Below are 13,252 nucleotides of genomic sequence, written 5' to 3'. Positions count from 1 at the left end.
TAGTAGGCAATGAACTCGCACAATTTTGAGAAGTGGAAAAACGAAATGTGTTGTGCCAATTGTATAAAACATACTGAAATAGAATATAAAAAATTTCAATCATTAATATTTTTAGTAATTTTCCTGCATAAAATACTAATTTTTCCTAGTGTACTCTGATTGGTTTTATTTTTAAAAAATGAGCTTGCTTCCTAAAAATAATTCAGGAAGAAAAAACTCAAATGTTCTTCAGTTGAAAGCTGGGGCTGCCTTGCTACAGCCATGTATCATTTATAGATGACTACTTGAGAAGTTAAGCAGAAGTGTTGGTATGGGCATACAGTTAAGTGGTGTAAGCTATTGTTAATCTGTGCAAGACAAGACAAAGCTGCTACTGTTGTAGGGTTGTAAGTCAACACTAAGGAGAAAAGAAAATACTATCTTTGCAACAAAAAATGTTTAACCAAATCAAAACAGTTATTTTTCAATATTTTTATATAGTTATTCTTCCTGTTTAAAAGGAGGTATTCAATGATCATAAAGAACACTAAAAGCTAGTTAAGACCAATAGTTTTCTCTAACTTTTTTTTAGCATCACTGAGTATGAACTATATGTTTGCTTCTCATGTTGGTAGTGATCTTGCTCTGCATGTATAGCAGGATAAGGTGGCGTAACTGTCTGATATTTCATGTGACAAATCCAGGAGTTCTTTTCTCTGACTTTTTTTTTGAGCTGATGTTGTATTTGGCAGTCGCAGTCAAAGATCAGAGCATTGTAACAAAAAAAGAGATTAAATAATTGTCAGTTTTAACTTAAATGACTACAGTAGGTACCACTTTAAGAATATAAATGGCCCTGAAGTAGTGAATGCTCTCCTGTAGTTTTTTGTCTATCTGTAAGAAACTCTATGGAAAAGATATAGCATTTTGTACTGTCTTCGTTTTTTTAATAAAAATATTCTACATTATTGAATTATGTTTTGGCAGTATCTCTGCAGTGTCTATAATTTCTAGTAAGTTTTTTAAGCTGTAAAATAGCAACAGTGTCCCCTTAAAATAAAAAATGAGCAAACAATTTTTCTTCTTGATACAGCATGAATTTCTTGAAAACTGATAATGTTCCAAATGCGAAATTTGATTCCAGTTCCCTTTTGAAGTATGAGATTCACCGCTAGCTTTCCAAACTCATTTCCTATTATTTTCAATTTGCAATCGTAATTCTGAGAGGGCCTGCTGCTCTACTTTGCTTGAATGGAAGCCACACAGCAGATCAGAAGATACAGGCATTGGGAAGCTCAAGGGTTTATGCTAACTTAAACACGAAAAGATTATTTATAAAGCGTTCTGCAATGGTGTCCTCAAGAGGTTGGTTCTCTTAAAAGGCATTGCAAATTCTTTTGAATATATGATAATATAGTATCTATCAAGTGCATGTTCTGTCCTTCGCAATTCTGTAGAGTTGATTGTATAGCAAATGCATTAGGAAATGAAAATTACAAAAATTGCTTGCTTCATAAACAATTCCCTTTATTTTTCAGAAGAATGGTATAATAAGCATTCTGTATAGCACGAACTGATAATTTTTTTAGGAATAGTTTCAGTAGTATAGTTCAAAAGCTGCAATTAAATCTAATAGCATCAATATATAAATATAATTAGTAAATATAATTAGTTGCAGTGTATGATGCCGTGATTTTAATAATCTTCTGTCTGTTATGCTAGATATATGCTGATGCTCCCACACATTGTTATTAATTGCTGTAATAAGAAAAATACAAGAGCCTTATCAGACTATTTTGGGAGATACATGCACAGAATGTGGCATAACAAATGATATTTTTCTTTTATGCCATTTCTGGCTACTCTGGCTCGTTAATCAAGACTGCTTAGGTATAAATGTGTTTCTGATCTTGTTTTCTGCTAGGAATACAATTTCTTTAATTCTACCAACAAGTATCACCTAACAAGTATCTACAGCATCATTTTACTGTTGGCTTGGTTTGTGAGATGTCACTGCCCTACTTTGTCAGTAAGGCAGTCTGCTCAGGTAAAATCTCGGCTCAGGGATTAGGAGATATCAAATCCTTCCACAAATAGCCCTGAATATTTTGACACCAAAGCATCACAGAAAAAGGAGCGCTGCTTTGGTGTGTAAGCGTCCTTTGAAGAAGTTCATGTGGCTGGATTATATAGCACCATGGAATATTTTTTGATATGTGTACATTTGCTAAAATGCTAGAAAAAGTTTGAAAATCAGTTTGTCTTTGGGAACGTTGTGTAATACAGTACTTCTATACCTGAACTTTATATTGCAAGCATATTTCTTATTCTGCCAAAGTCCATACACAGCATGATCAGTATGCTCTAATCCCCCCTTCCCTCCCTCCTCCAAAAAAGGGTTATGAGCATGTACACAAATCATTGGTGCAGAAAATGTTACTTTGATAATTTTCTTTGCATCTTCTCAGTTTTGAGATTCTTTGTTTCTGTGATGTTATAGCTTTGAAGCTAAAACTGATGTATCTTAAGACGAGTTACACCTTAAAAAAAGAGACACGCTTGAGAATGATGCTTTTTTGACAATAGCTTGCGAAGTAGGTAGTAGTAGGTCATTCTGCAGTTTTAAAAAGTTTTATCCTTTTGTGATTATAAATATGTACCTGTTCTTTCCTTTCATTGACTATGCCTATAATTTCTATTACAAAGTAGTGACAAGGTTGAATATAAAAAGCTCTCTCTTATAAAAATTCTGTTTCTTATTATGAGCTTTCTTTTTTAGCCAGTTATTCTGCTAGCCAGACCCCAAGATTACTTCAACCTTTAAAATGGCCCCAATTATTCTAGAAAAAGTAAAACCCAATATAAACTCCTAATGGATATATTTTAAGTATATTTTATATTTCAAATACAGACTAAACCTGTGGTTGCCACTTTAGTCCTTAGATTTGACTGTAAAATCAACACATGGTTTCTTTGTACTTTGTCCTTGCTCTCACCTATGCCAGAGCGTAGCAACTCAGCAGAGCTATGTGGAAAAGTTTTATATAGCACCTGTCCCCAATCTGGTTGGCTTTAAAACCACTGTATGAGTTGTGTACCCAGCTTTAAGTGATAAATGTTTGTGCGGTGAGGTGTACTAACCCGGGTTTGTAAGTCAGCACCTCTCCCTTCCTTGGTAAGTCTCCAGAGTTGTAAACTGTACAGTTACAAGGCAGTTTCATGGTAGTTACACCTGCATTTCCATTTTTGCAACCATCGTGTTGCCTTAACAGCCTCCCCTTCCCCTCTTCCCCCCCCCCCCCCCCCAAAAAAAAAAATAAAACCTATCTGAAAGAGCAAGCTGTGAACAGGACATACTGTATTATCTTCTTTCATTTCTGCCTATTTTTATCGCTGTTTTTTAAAATAAAAGTAAAGAAATAACCAGAGTACTATGGTAATGGTTGTAATGTAGGAGGAGACTGTAAATGACAGTATGACAGTCAGAACTAGCAATTTAAGTGCTTTGCCATGAGTGGAGGTTTGACATATTAAGAAAAAATTACCAAGCTCCTTACGTAAAACAGTTTGAGGTTATTTGGTCATTGCAGCTACTGCCAAAAAAAAAAAAAAAAAAAAAAGCGACAAAGTTTTTAAATTTAATTTCTCAGCAATTTGATCTTATGTTTTATTTAGCTATGCCTAAGTGAGTGACATCAAAGTACTAGATATGAAAATGGTAGACTCTGAACTAGCAGAAGGGTTGTCGAACCAGGTCTTTTGTTCCTGCAGCCTTGCACAGATGAATCCAAAATTATCATGCAATGACAGAGGCTGGTAAGGCATGGCTGATTTTAATTCCAGTGTAAGATGTGGCTGCATATTGGTATTTGCTAATGTATGTATTTGATTGTATCTACTTTGGAAAAATCAACTTTTATTTCTCAGCAAGAGTATATAATGATAAACAGTCTTTAGAGACTTTGCCTTGAAAGTCTTCAGGTTTTGGTGGGATTTTTGTGGCTTTGTGACGAAAACCTTTTGTGTTTTGAAAGCTCAAGTGTAACTGTACTATTGCTTAAATAAAAATAATGTTAAAAAAGCTTATACAATCTATAATAAAGTAAGTATATTAGTGGATTCCTTGGAGATCACTGTTAGTTAATCCAATAAATATGGAATTGTTAGATTTGTCAGTGTAATGAATGTGAGATACTGGAAAAATTTTCGGGGGGGCTAATTATCTTCCTAAGATTAATTATAAAGTAAGCTTCTGAAACTACATGATTTCCATCAGTTTTAACTTGAAATTTTATGATAAAGCTCTATTTTGACAATTTAGGAGTATATTATATTAGTCTCATCTGTGCTCATGCAGCCTGGTTTTTAATTTAATTTTTCTGTTCTTCTGTAAGAGCAGCTTAGAAAGAACAAAATCAATTAAAGGGTGACAGAGTTCTGCTTTTGCAGGAGGTGCTTCTGTTTAGTTTTAAAGAAGTGAAGCTGCTATTTGTCTTCATAATATGTATAAATTTAAAGTTGCAACTTAAGCAGAAATAAAGGAAGTTACCTCGCTTTGTGTAATGAACGTTTCCCCCCTCTTCTATCTATGCAGGAGTAAACTGCTTAGTTGAATTTGTCTCTCCTAGGTCCAGTTTTGATCTCCCTTGCAGCTGCTGTGTTTTGCTTTGGAGTCCTATGGAGTTTCTCTCCTCCTGGTTTTGTCCGCTGTTAAGTATTGTATCTCTCAGGGCAGCGGACTAGCTCCAGCTCACCCCTGCCACTGCGTCGCTTCCTTCAAGTTCCCGCATCAGTTTTCAAACCTATTAGCAGCAAGAGACTGGCCAAGCTTTACTACAGTAAATAACTTAGTTCTGAATGAAATAAATTAGAGATAATGTTTTTAATCTTACCTTTGAATGCTTGTGTGTTTTGTGTGTGTTCATTGTTTCTATGGAATATTAACCTGTACCATCTTTAACTTGGGAATGTGTACGGTGGGCACAGTTGGAAAGGCAAGCCAGATCCTGTCAGCTTCACCGACCCTTTGATGTTTCGTGACATCAGGGAAGTCATCAAGGAATAAGAAACTAAAGAAATAAGCAGCCTGACTGCTCAAGAAAATCAGAGATTCTCAGTAGGTATCTTGTGTACTGGGCCAGGATTTTTTTTTCTGGACTGTGAGACCAGTCTGAAAGCTGAGCTAGAAGTAATTGTAGTGGAGTGATGAGTGGATTACAGAGGAGAAGGGAAGACGTGCAGCGTGAAGCTGTGTAGATCCCTGAAGGTGGGGATGGAAGATTCCATCTGATACAGAAGTGCTGAGGCTGGGAAGGAGGATGATAGTGGTGACTGGGGAGGTGGGTCGGCTTGAGGGGGAGTGTGTGCACGCGTCTTGTTTGTTTGTTTTGACAACTCGGTGCTCTGGACAAACTAAGGTTTCAGTTTGCAAGTAATGATTGGTCATTACAAATAGTTGCTTTCTTACCCCATGCTAAGTCATGTTATATATGATTTGTTCGTTTGCACACCTTGCAAACGATCCCAGTGATCCCAGTGTTAATATTCTGGGAAATGCTGTGAATTACACAGCTGTTTGAACACAGACTTAGGTCCAAGTTATAAATGAATTGCAGTTGAGCCTTTTACCTAGCCAGAGACTGCAGAAATTGTGCAATGTATTTATGGTCTGCAACTAACTTTTGCAGCAGTGGCAGCAGCAAAGTAGAGAATGAAAATCTTCTCTGTGGGGTGTTGCAGGGAAATCAGCACAAGGTAAAAGATCAGATGGCAAAGGCTATGTTATAAAAACCTCTTGGCGGTTGTATGTCATATCGTACACTTTTGTCTTAGTGCTTTTAACGGGAGAAATGACCTGTAAATCTGGCTGAGAACACCTGAAATGAAGTAATTTTTAAATTGCCTTGATTGTCTAGATTGTAACATACCTTTAAATTTTATAGAGCAGCTGCTGTTACTATTTCACTCAGATACAAAGTTGTCCTATATTTTTCCATCCATTTATGTACTATTTATGTAGTTTTATATCCTTCTGGTGAAAAGTCGGAAATCAGTCAGAAGTCAAAAGCTGTCAGTAAGATGTTCCAGTAGGATGCCTACATTTGTCTTCAGTGATCTCTGGGATTGATGACAGTTCCAATGAACTCTAATATAAGTTGAAAATTAAAAACTTAAACCTACTAGAAGAGTGAATGAATCTAGCTTATTATAAAATCATTAGTAGTAAGATGCACACATTGGTAAACTACCAGTCTGCATGAGTACTCTATGCATCCAGTGAATACCCTGGAGGGTTGCAGAGCATTTTATTGTAATGTTTGTAATTTCTGTCTTTTTACCACTAAACACAGTACAGTTTAGGAGAGCACATGCATTAACGGAGACTTCTATTTCTAGAGAAGAAGCAGAACTACTACATAGGCAGTTCATCTCTTCAAATTCTGCTTTTTTCTTTTCCACGTGCTTGTTTTCAGTGTTTGCGCCATATGATAAAGATGTTTGTGCTGCCCTCTGCATCTGCCAGAGTTCTTAAGGTTTAGTGTGGTTTCCCGAGGAGCTGTGATTTTTACCATTTATGTCAATAAACTTTGAACCATTGTGGTCATTCATGGCATCAGTGAGCATCTTCCATACTTTGCATTTATGGTAAATATCATGTTAATCTTAAGCTTGTGATGCTGAGCAGGTGAAATGATTCAATAATTCTGTGAAGAGCATATAGTGGGTTATCTCTGGAATTATATGTATGTGCTGCAACATAAATAATGCTGATTCCTAACACTAGATTGAAACAGTTGTGTGCTGGGGTTTTCTTTTTAGTTATAGTAATGCATTTATTTGTCATTTTTTTTCTCCAGGAAGACTTTTGAACTCTTTTTTTGAACAAAAAAGAACTATTTGGCCTGTTGAAATTACTTGTCATCCTTTTTTTGTATGCACCATTTTTTTTTTTTTTACTATTTCCATCACTAACATACATTGAGTTTTAAAACTTCTGGGTTAACCTGAAAAGGGAATTCAGAATTAGATTAGATGTTTGTAGTATGATTGCTTAATAAACTACAAAAACCTCAGATGTTTTAGATGAGATCCTTTGACCAATACAGGAAGCTGCATTAATTAATTGTAGGTTATCATTAGTGAAAACAAGGGCTGAGGATAGTGAAGATGGTGGTGTGTGTCAGGGAGGCCTCTTAATTTGCTGTAATTGTGAGCATAAGTATAAATGAAGTGTTAAAAAGGGGAAAGTTACTGTCAAAAAGGAGGTATAAATGTAACTACCATGCGTTTGTTCTTCAAAAGCCTTTGAATTATTCATGTTTGGATTTTCTTTGATTGCTTTGGATGATGGACCTAGGGTTGTTATATATGTAGACTGTGGCCTTCCGTTGGTAAAGATCTCTATTAAGGAGGATAAATGTTACTTAACTGGCTATGTGAAATTAATATCCTCCTTTATTCCAGAAATACACCTGTGAGAAAACTATCCACAGTACAGTCATTCAAATATTCTCGCTAAATTAGTATCAAAGTGCAGCTTCCTTCTACATTATTGCTGTTACTCTTTCTTTTTCCAGTGCATTTTTGTTATTTGTTCTTGTGGTGTTGGTACATTATTGGAAGTTACTACGGCAACCTGTCACCATCTGCTATTATAAAGTATACTGGGATTTAGTTGCTAGGTGCTGAAGTTTGTCATCTTACTCATATGACTCTAATATTTTTAAGATGTTTCTTCTACTGTATGAGCTGCATGCACAGCTAGTGTGTGTTTTAGCTACTGCGGGGCAGATAATTTTCTGCGAGCTTTTTCCACCTTGGCCTCAGAGTGCCCCATTTCTTCTCCCGAATGCACCAGTGATCCCTCTGGATGTATTTACAGGACCAAAAATAGTCTTGTGTTTTAGCTCATAGTTGCAGTGTTAATACTAAAGCTAGCCAGTGTTATAGTTCACTGACACTTGATATTAATCATGTTGTTTTTAGTGGACAGGGAGTTTGGTTCCTCAGAGAAGAGATTTCCTCCTGTCTCATTATTCTATTGACTCTGTATTTCTGCTAGTGATTAAGGCGCAGTGTTTACACCATCTATTTCTGTATTTCTTCACCTATTTTGTGAAAGGCTGTCAGCCAACTGGTTAATTCTAAAATTAGAATTCAGCACTGTTTCTATTCATGAAGTCTTTTAAATTCAAATGTAACTGAATGTTTATAAGTTTAAAAATATGTACATGTTACTGTTTCTTTTCAAAATAGTCCAGTATTTTCCAAACAGAGATTCTTTTGCTAATGTTTCTATTAGTATTCCCTTATTAGTCAATTGTTTACTTGGCTAACTTTTTTTTTATACATATTTGACCTACTTTCAATCAAGCATCTCTGCTGTGATACATTAGATAAGTCCTAACAAACCTAAGCACAGCTGAAATGACTTCTCAGGGTTTTAGCTGAAGAATCTTCTCTGCTGCAACCTTTTAATATTCAATCCTTACATGCTGTGCTTGATTTTTTAAACCAAAAAAAAAAAAAGTTCAGAATCATAAGCAGTAAACTACTGTGTGTGCAGGCAGTGCTTGATTCTGAATTTCTTCTGTCCATCTAGTGCAGTCCAAGCGTAAGAGACGGTCCTTGTGCAGAACTTGCTTTATTTTCAAGCAGTTCATGTTCTTTGCGCATTCTAGCAGGAGGTACTTAAGCAGCATAAGGGAGTTCAAATGCATGCCCAGGGCTTTGCAGATTTGCTCGCAGGTCTCTAGTGCTTACGCTGAAGTTCCAGCAGTGAGATGGTGGTGCTGAGAGTGCCCGGGGGCTTGGGTGACGGGTGCGAGGCTGCGTCTGAGACGTGAATGTTCAGTGCTGGTGTCTGGGCATGGGGAGGGGAGGGGCAGGCTTTTAACTTAAAAAGGAGCTAGCCGCTAATTTCTAATAGCTGTGATTGCTGACAAGAAAATGATTAAAGATCAAGCAGTTTTGGTGTATTTTCCTGCTTTATAGTTGCATGGAAATGATGGAGGAAGTTTTTGTAGCAAACCAGCTTTACTTGGCACTGTCTTTTTTTATTATTATTATTTATTTATCAGTCCCATTGATGTGACTGTGACAGGTTTGGTGTGAAGCATTGACTAACAAAGTGTGATCTCTATTTATGGGTCTGTCTTCAGTATTAAAGCCTACCAGGTGTCAATTTTTAAATCACCATACAAGTTACTAAGAATAGGCATTCATGCTGTATCATAATAAGAGATATAGCTGGACACATTTTAGAAGTTGGTTTCAACAAATTAACATTCTTAAAGTCTTCAAGACCTTTAAGCAATACAATACATTTATTCAAGGCATGTAAAGAAATCCTGCTTATTTTAAGAAATGATTATTTAAAATGAGTGTAAGGAGACATTCTGTAGCTTCTGTTTAACTGCTAAAACAGAAAACTGTTTTTTCATGTGCACTGTTCTCTAACTTCTGTCAGCAATTTTTTTTTAATTAAAATCAAGACATCGGAGCAAAAAACCACCACAGTTTCACTGTTGAATCCTTTACTGTTCATTATTACTAACAACTACGGATTAAACATCACAGAAGAGACTTGTCTGAGCCATACCTGTGAAAGTAAACTAGTATAGCAGGAAAATCAGCATTTCTTTATAGAAGAGCATCGGTACCCGAGAGCACACGCTGTCTTACCTGAAAGCTTTGGGTTTACCTGCAGAAAATCTATCTTCTTAGTCTTGTGAAGTAGGCAAGCCTCTCCCTAGCACTAATGTTACTCCAAAAGAAGAAATAAGTAGTCCTTTATATTGTAATTTTCACTGTTTATGTGCAAGAAGTGCACTGGATCTGCTCACGTAGGAATAAATAAAAAAAAAAAAGAAAAGAAAAGAAAAAAAAAAAAAAAGCAGTACAAACTGAACAGCAGCTCGCATGTGAAAGTAAAAGACCTCTAGCGGCCATAACTTGAAGTTCGAGAAAGCTCGCTTTCTCTAAGTGGTAGACAAAATGGTTGGGTAAAACAAACCGCAGTTGTTATTCAGTAACGTGTGACCTTGTTGCTTTTGTGATGTGAAGGAGATATGAAGTGAAGTGGAATATCCGATCTCTGAAGCCCAGAACAAGATGCAAATTAACTTCTAGCCCAAGGAACTGGGGAGTCGCTTGGATCAATGCTAAACCAATAAAATAATAAGTTCCAAATAAATCTACAAACGTATTTTGTGTGCTAGTGTCCTTCATGTTCTCATACTTTAAGATGATCAAAGCATTTTAAGCAAATTTACTTTAAAAGGTTAATTAAAATATAAAACAAATATCAAAAAGCATCAATAGGAGGATTCTTTACTGTATTCTTAACGGAAAATTCCAACTGTTGAGCTCACTATTATTGTCTGAGTGATAAGAAATCTTTGTCACACTCGGTGAATTACAGTGAGAACCTACTTTGCTTGCAACATTTCTGCTTTAGGAATTAAGAAAAATAAAATATTTCTTTTGAGAAAGTTGGAGAGAAGTTTTGAGAAATGAAAGGAATAGTATTATTCTGTAGAAATTTACAGAGGTCTGTAATAGGTACTCAGAAACCTGGCAAATGTATATCCTTTCTTGTAGTATTTCTTCTTGTACAGTACTGTAGACTCTATTTTTAGGATAAGTTGAAAATTTTGATAGTAATATTTAACTTTTGTGGATTCCTGATGGAGAAGTCCTAAGCAACATAACACTCTTATTAAGAATCTTAAACTAATACAGAGTTTTGTTAAAATTATGTTCTCACACACTGTGTGTTTGCATGTGGTGTTTCATAAAGGATTCCTCTTTCTCACGAGAGCCTATCCCTTCCTGGGGTAGCTTTTATATTGTCCTTTCTGAGTTTTTCCTACCTTTCTTTTGTCTGGGCTGTCAAAAATGTATTTTGCTAATGCAATAATTCCTTTTTTAAAACATAAAATGATTTATTAGATGCTTATAATAGTTCAGCGTTAGAAATAATACAGTCCAATGTCTGAAATAATCTAGATGTGCATTATCTTTCTGTTGATGTCTTTCTGATTTTCTTTTAGAGTAATTTTGTGGCGTGCATGACAGCGATCTTAAACCAGATGAACAACCAACATTACTCAGTTTATATTGAAACTTTTCAGACAAGTTCAGAGCTAGTGGTGAGTACAGAAATAATCATGGAGTTGATAAATACATAATTCTATTTCTAAGCTTTTAATTAGCTCTGAAAAATCAGCAGTATTGTTTTGGATTGTCTTGTCTGATTCTTCTTAGCGTGAAGTCTGTTTCTGTATGTTTTCCGTCTCTGGGTCATTGTATCGTCCCACGCTTCTGGTGGTGTGCTTGGATAGTACTGTGGTCAGAAATCTGTGAAGATAAATGTCACTTTTGTTAATCACAGTACTGAAGTGAGTAATTCAATAATCAAGAATAATTAATGGATCTTTGTATTACATTGCTCTGAAAAAATTCAAGTAATCAACCCTTCGTTCCTCGTTTTTCATGCTGTCCACTTTTCATTTTTGATACTGCATCGGGTTAATGTTGTGTGCTGAATGCAGTGAATCCCTTATTCTCACAATGCATCTTTTTATGCCAGGTTTTCCTACAATAAATTAATAATACCTAAGGAATATCCAATTTATACCAGTGGTCACTCTCTTCTAGAGTGTTTTAGTAGGCTTTTGTCTGTCACTTTATTTACACTCCCAGCACAACTCTGAATTAAATTTGGGTATTGGCAAAGGCTGTAATTACACTGTCTCCACAGAGGTAATATTTTCAGTTGGCAGATACTAGCCCCTTTTACATTCTTTACTATAGTCAGAGTTGTCTCATAACTGAAAAGCTAACAAATCAGATCTTGGATAGCTTTTGCAATTTTTCAAATGCCGGAGGTTACTTGGTATTTTAATATAATTTCAGCTTGCAAGCAGTTAAGATATTTGGTCCTAGGTTATATCTAACAGTTTGAATGAAAGCTGTCAAATTGCAGTAATCCTTAATGTAAAAAGGATTTTTTTTTAAAAAAAGAAAGACATCAATATATTTAATGGTTTTACCTTTTTTAAAGGCATTGATTTGTTGTCTTCTTTTTTCTGTAAGCATATCTCAATGAAGATGATATTTATTTTCCAGTAAAACTGTTGAGACTTACTGTTCATTTAGTTTCCTTTAAGTAATTTGACAAGAAAGAAAGAGTAGAAACTTCTACAGGGAGCTACCTGGGAGATTTCAGTAATAGCTGGCGACATTTCAGTTTGCTAGCTTCAGAGTTCTGATAGCCTTGTTCAGAAATTTAAGGGCAAAACTGAATATTTGTGATAGATACGAAATAGACCTGGAGCGATTCCGTCTGTTGTCTCTGAGTCTGTTATACAGCGATGGTTACATACTTCAAGCAAAACAGTTTGTCTTTTTCTGAAAGTCTTCAGTTTTTAATTTAGTCCATTCAGCTGAAATTTAGTATTTAAACAAAAAATATACTTTTCTAATCTCTTCATTCCCTATGTATTGAGATACTCTTCTGCTAAATAATAACTCATCAGTTTTACTCCAAATTACTCTTTTCTTTCCATTCATTTATTACTTCACCTTTTGCTAACAGATGAATGTAGTGACTTTATTTTTCATTTTGAACCTATGACTTCAGTCACAGTCTTAGGGTTGCTGATATCAGTGAGAATTCTTACACTGATTTCACAGGGAACAGAATGATGTTCTGCCTCTTAGTTCCCTAATCATAGTAGGAGGTTCCCTCATCATAGCAGAAGCACTTGAAGTCTTTGTTTTACACGTCTCAAATTATTGCATTTTCTTATTTTAGGACTTCTTGATGGAAACATTCATAATGTTCAAAGATCTCATCGGAAAGAATGTTTACCCTTCGGACTGGATGGCAATGAGCATGGTGCAGAACAGGTGAGATGGGACTGCTGGATGAATGTTCTTGTTTTATCTGCTAGTGAAAAATAAACTTGTTATTTCTTGTCTTAACATTAAGTAGAGTTTTGCCATTTCATCTAAGATGAGTATATCATGCCAGTGAATGGCAGGAAGACTTACATCATCTGAAATGATTTACTGACAGTACGCTAAATAAGTAACTGCCTCTGCTGTAGGCCATTTTTAATAGAAAGGAAAAAACGTATTTAACGTAGTGAAGTGGACGTGCGTAGTTAGTCTCCATGTTGACAGTCAACAGAGGCAGTTAGACTCTGTTTAAATCTTAGGTTAGAATGTCCTCAGTAATACATTAGCATATGTGGTTAATTGTCTT

General features: G+C 35.5%; 1 protein-coding gene across 1 annotated transcript in view; it reads left to right on the top strand.

The window, feature by feature from the left end:
- DOCK2 (dedicator of cytokinesis 2) overlaps window positions 1-13,252 on the top strand; it is a 196,295-nt gene that overhangs the window by 112,222 nt on the left and 70,821 nt on the right. Inside the window, exons 28-29 of the mRNA XM_062586956.1 lie at window positions 11,034-11,132; window positions 12,800-12,894. Of these exons, the coding sequence (XP_062442940.1) occupies window positions 11,034-11,132; window positions 12,800-12,894 (194 nt within the window). The remainder of the gene's footprint in view (window positions 1-11,033; window positions 11,133-12,799; window positions 12,895-13,252) is intronic.

The sequence above is a fragment of the Rhea pennata genome, chromosome 14 (genome assembly GCF_028389875.1).
Source record: "Rhea pennata isolate bPtePen1 chromosome 14, bPtePen1.pri, whole genome shotgun sequence".
Lineage (NCBI taxonomy): Eukaryota > Metazoa > Chordata > Aves > Rheiformes > Rheidae > Rhea > Rhea pennata.
Note: the sequence above shows the minus strand (reverse complement) of the source record. Positions and strands in the feature narration are given on the sequence as shown.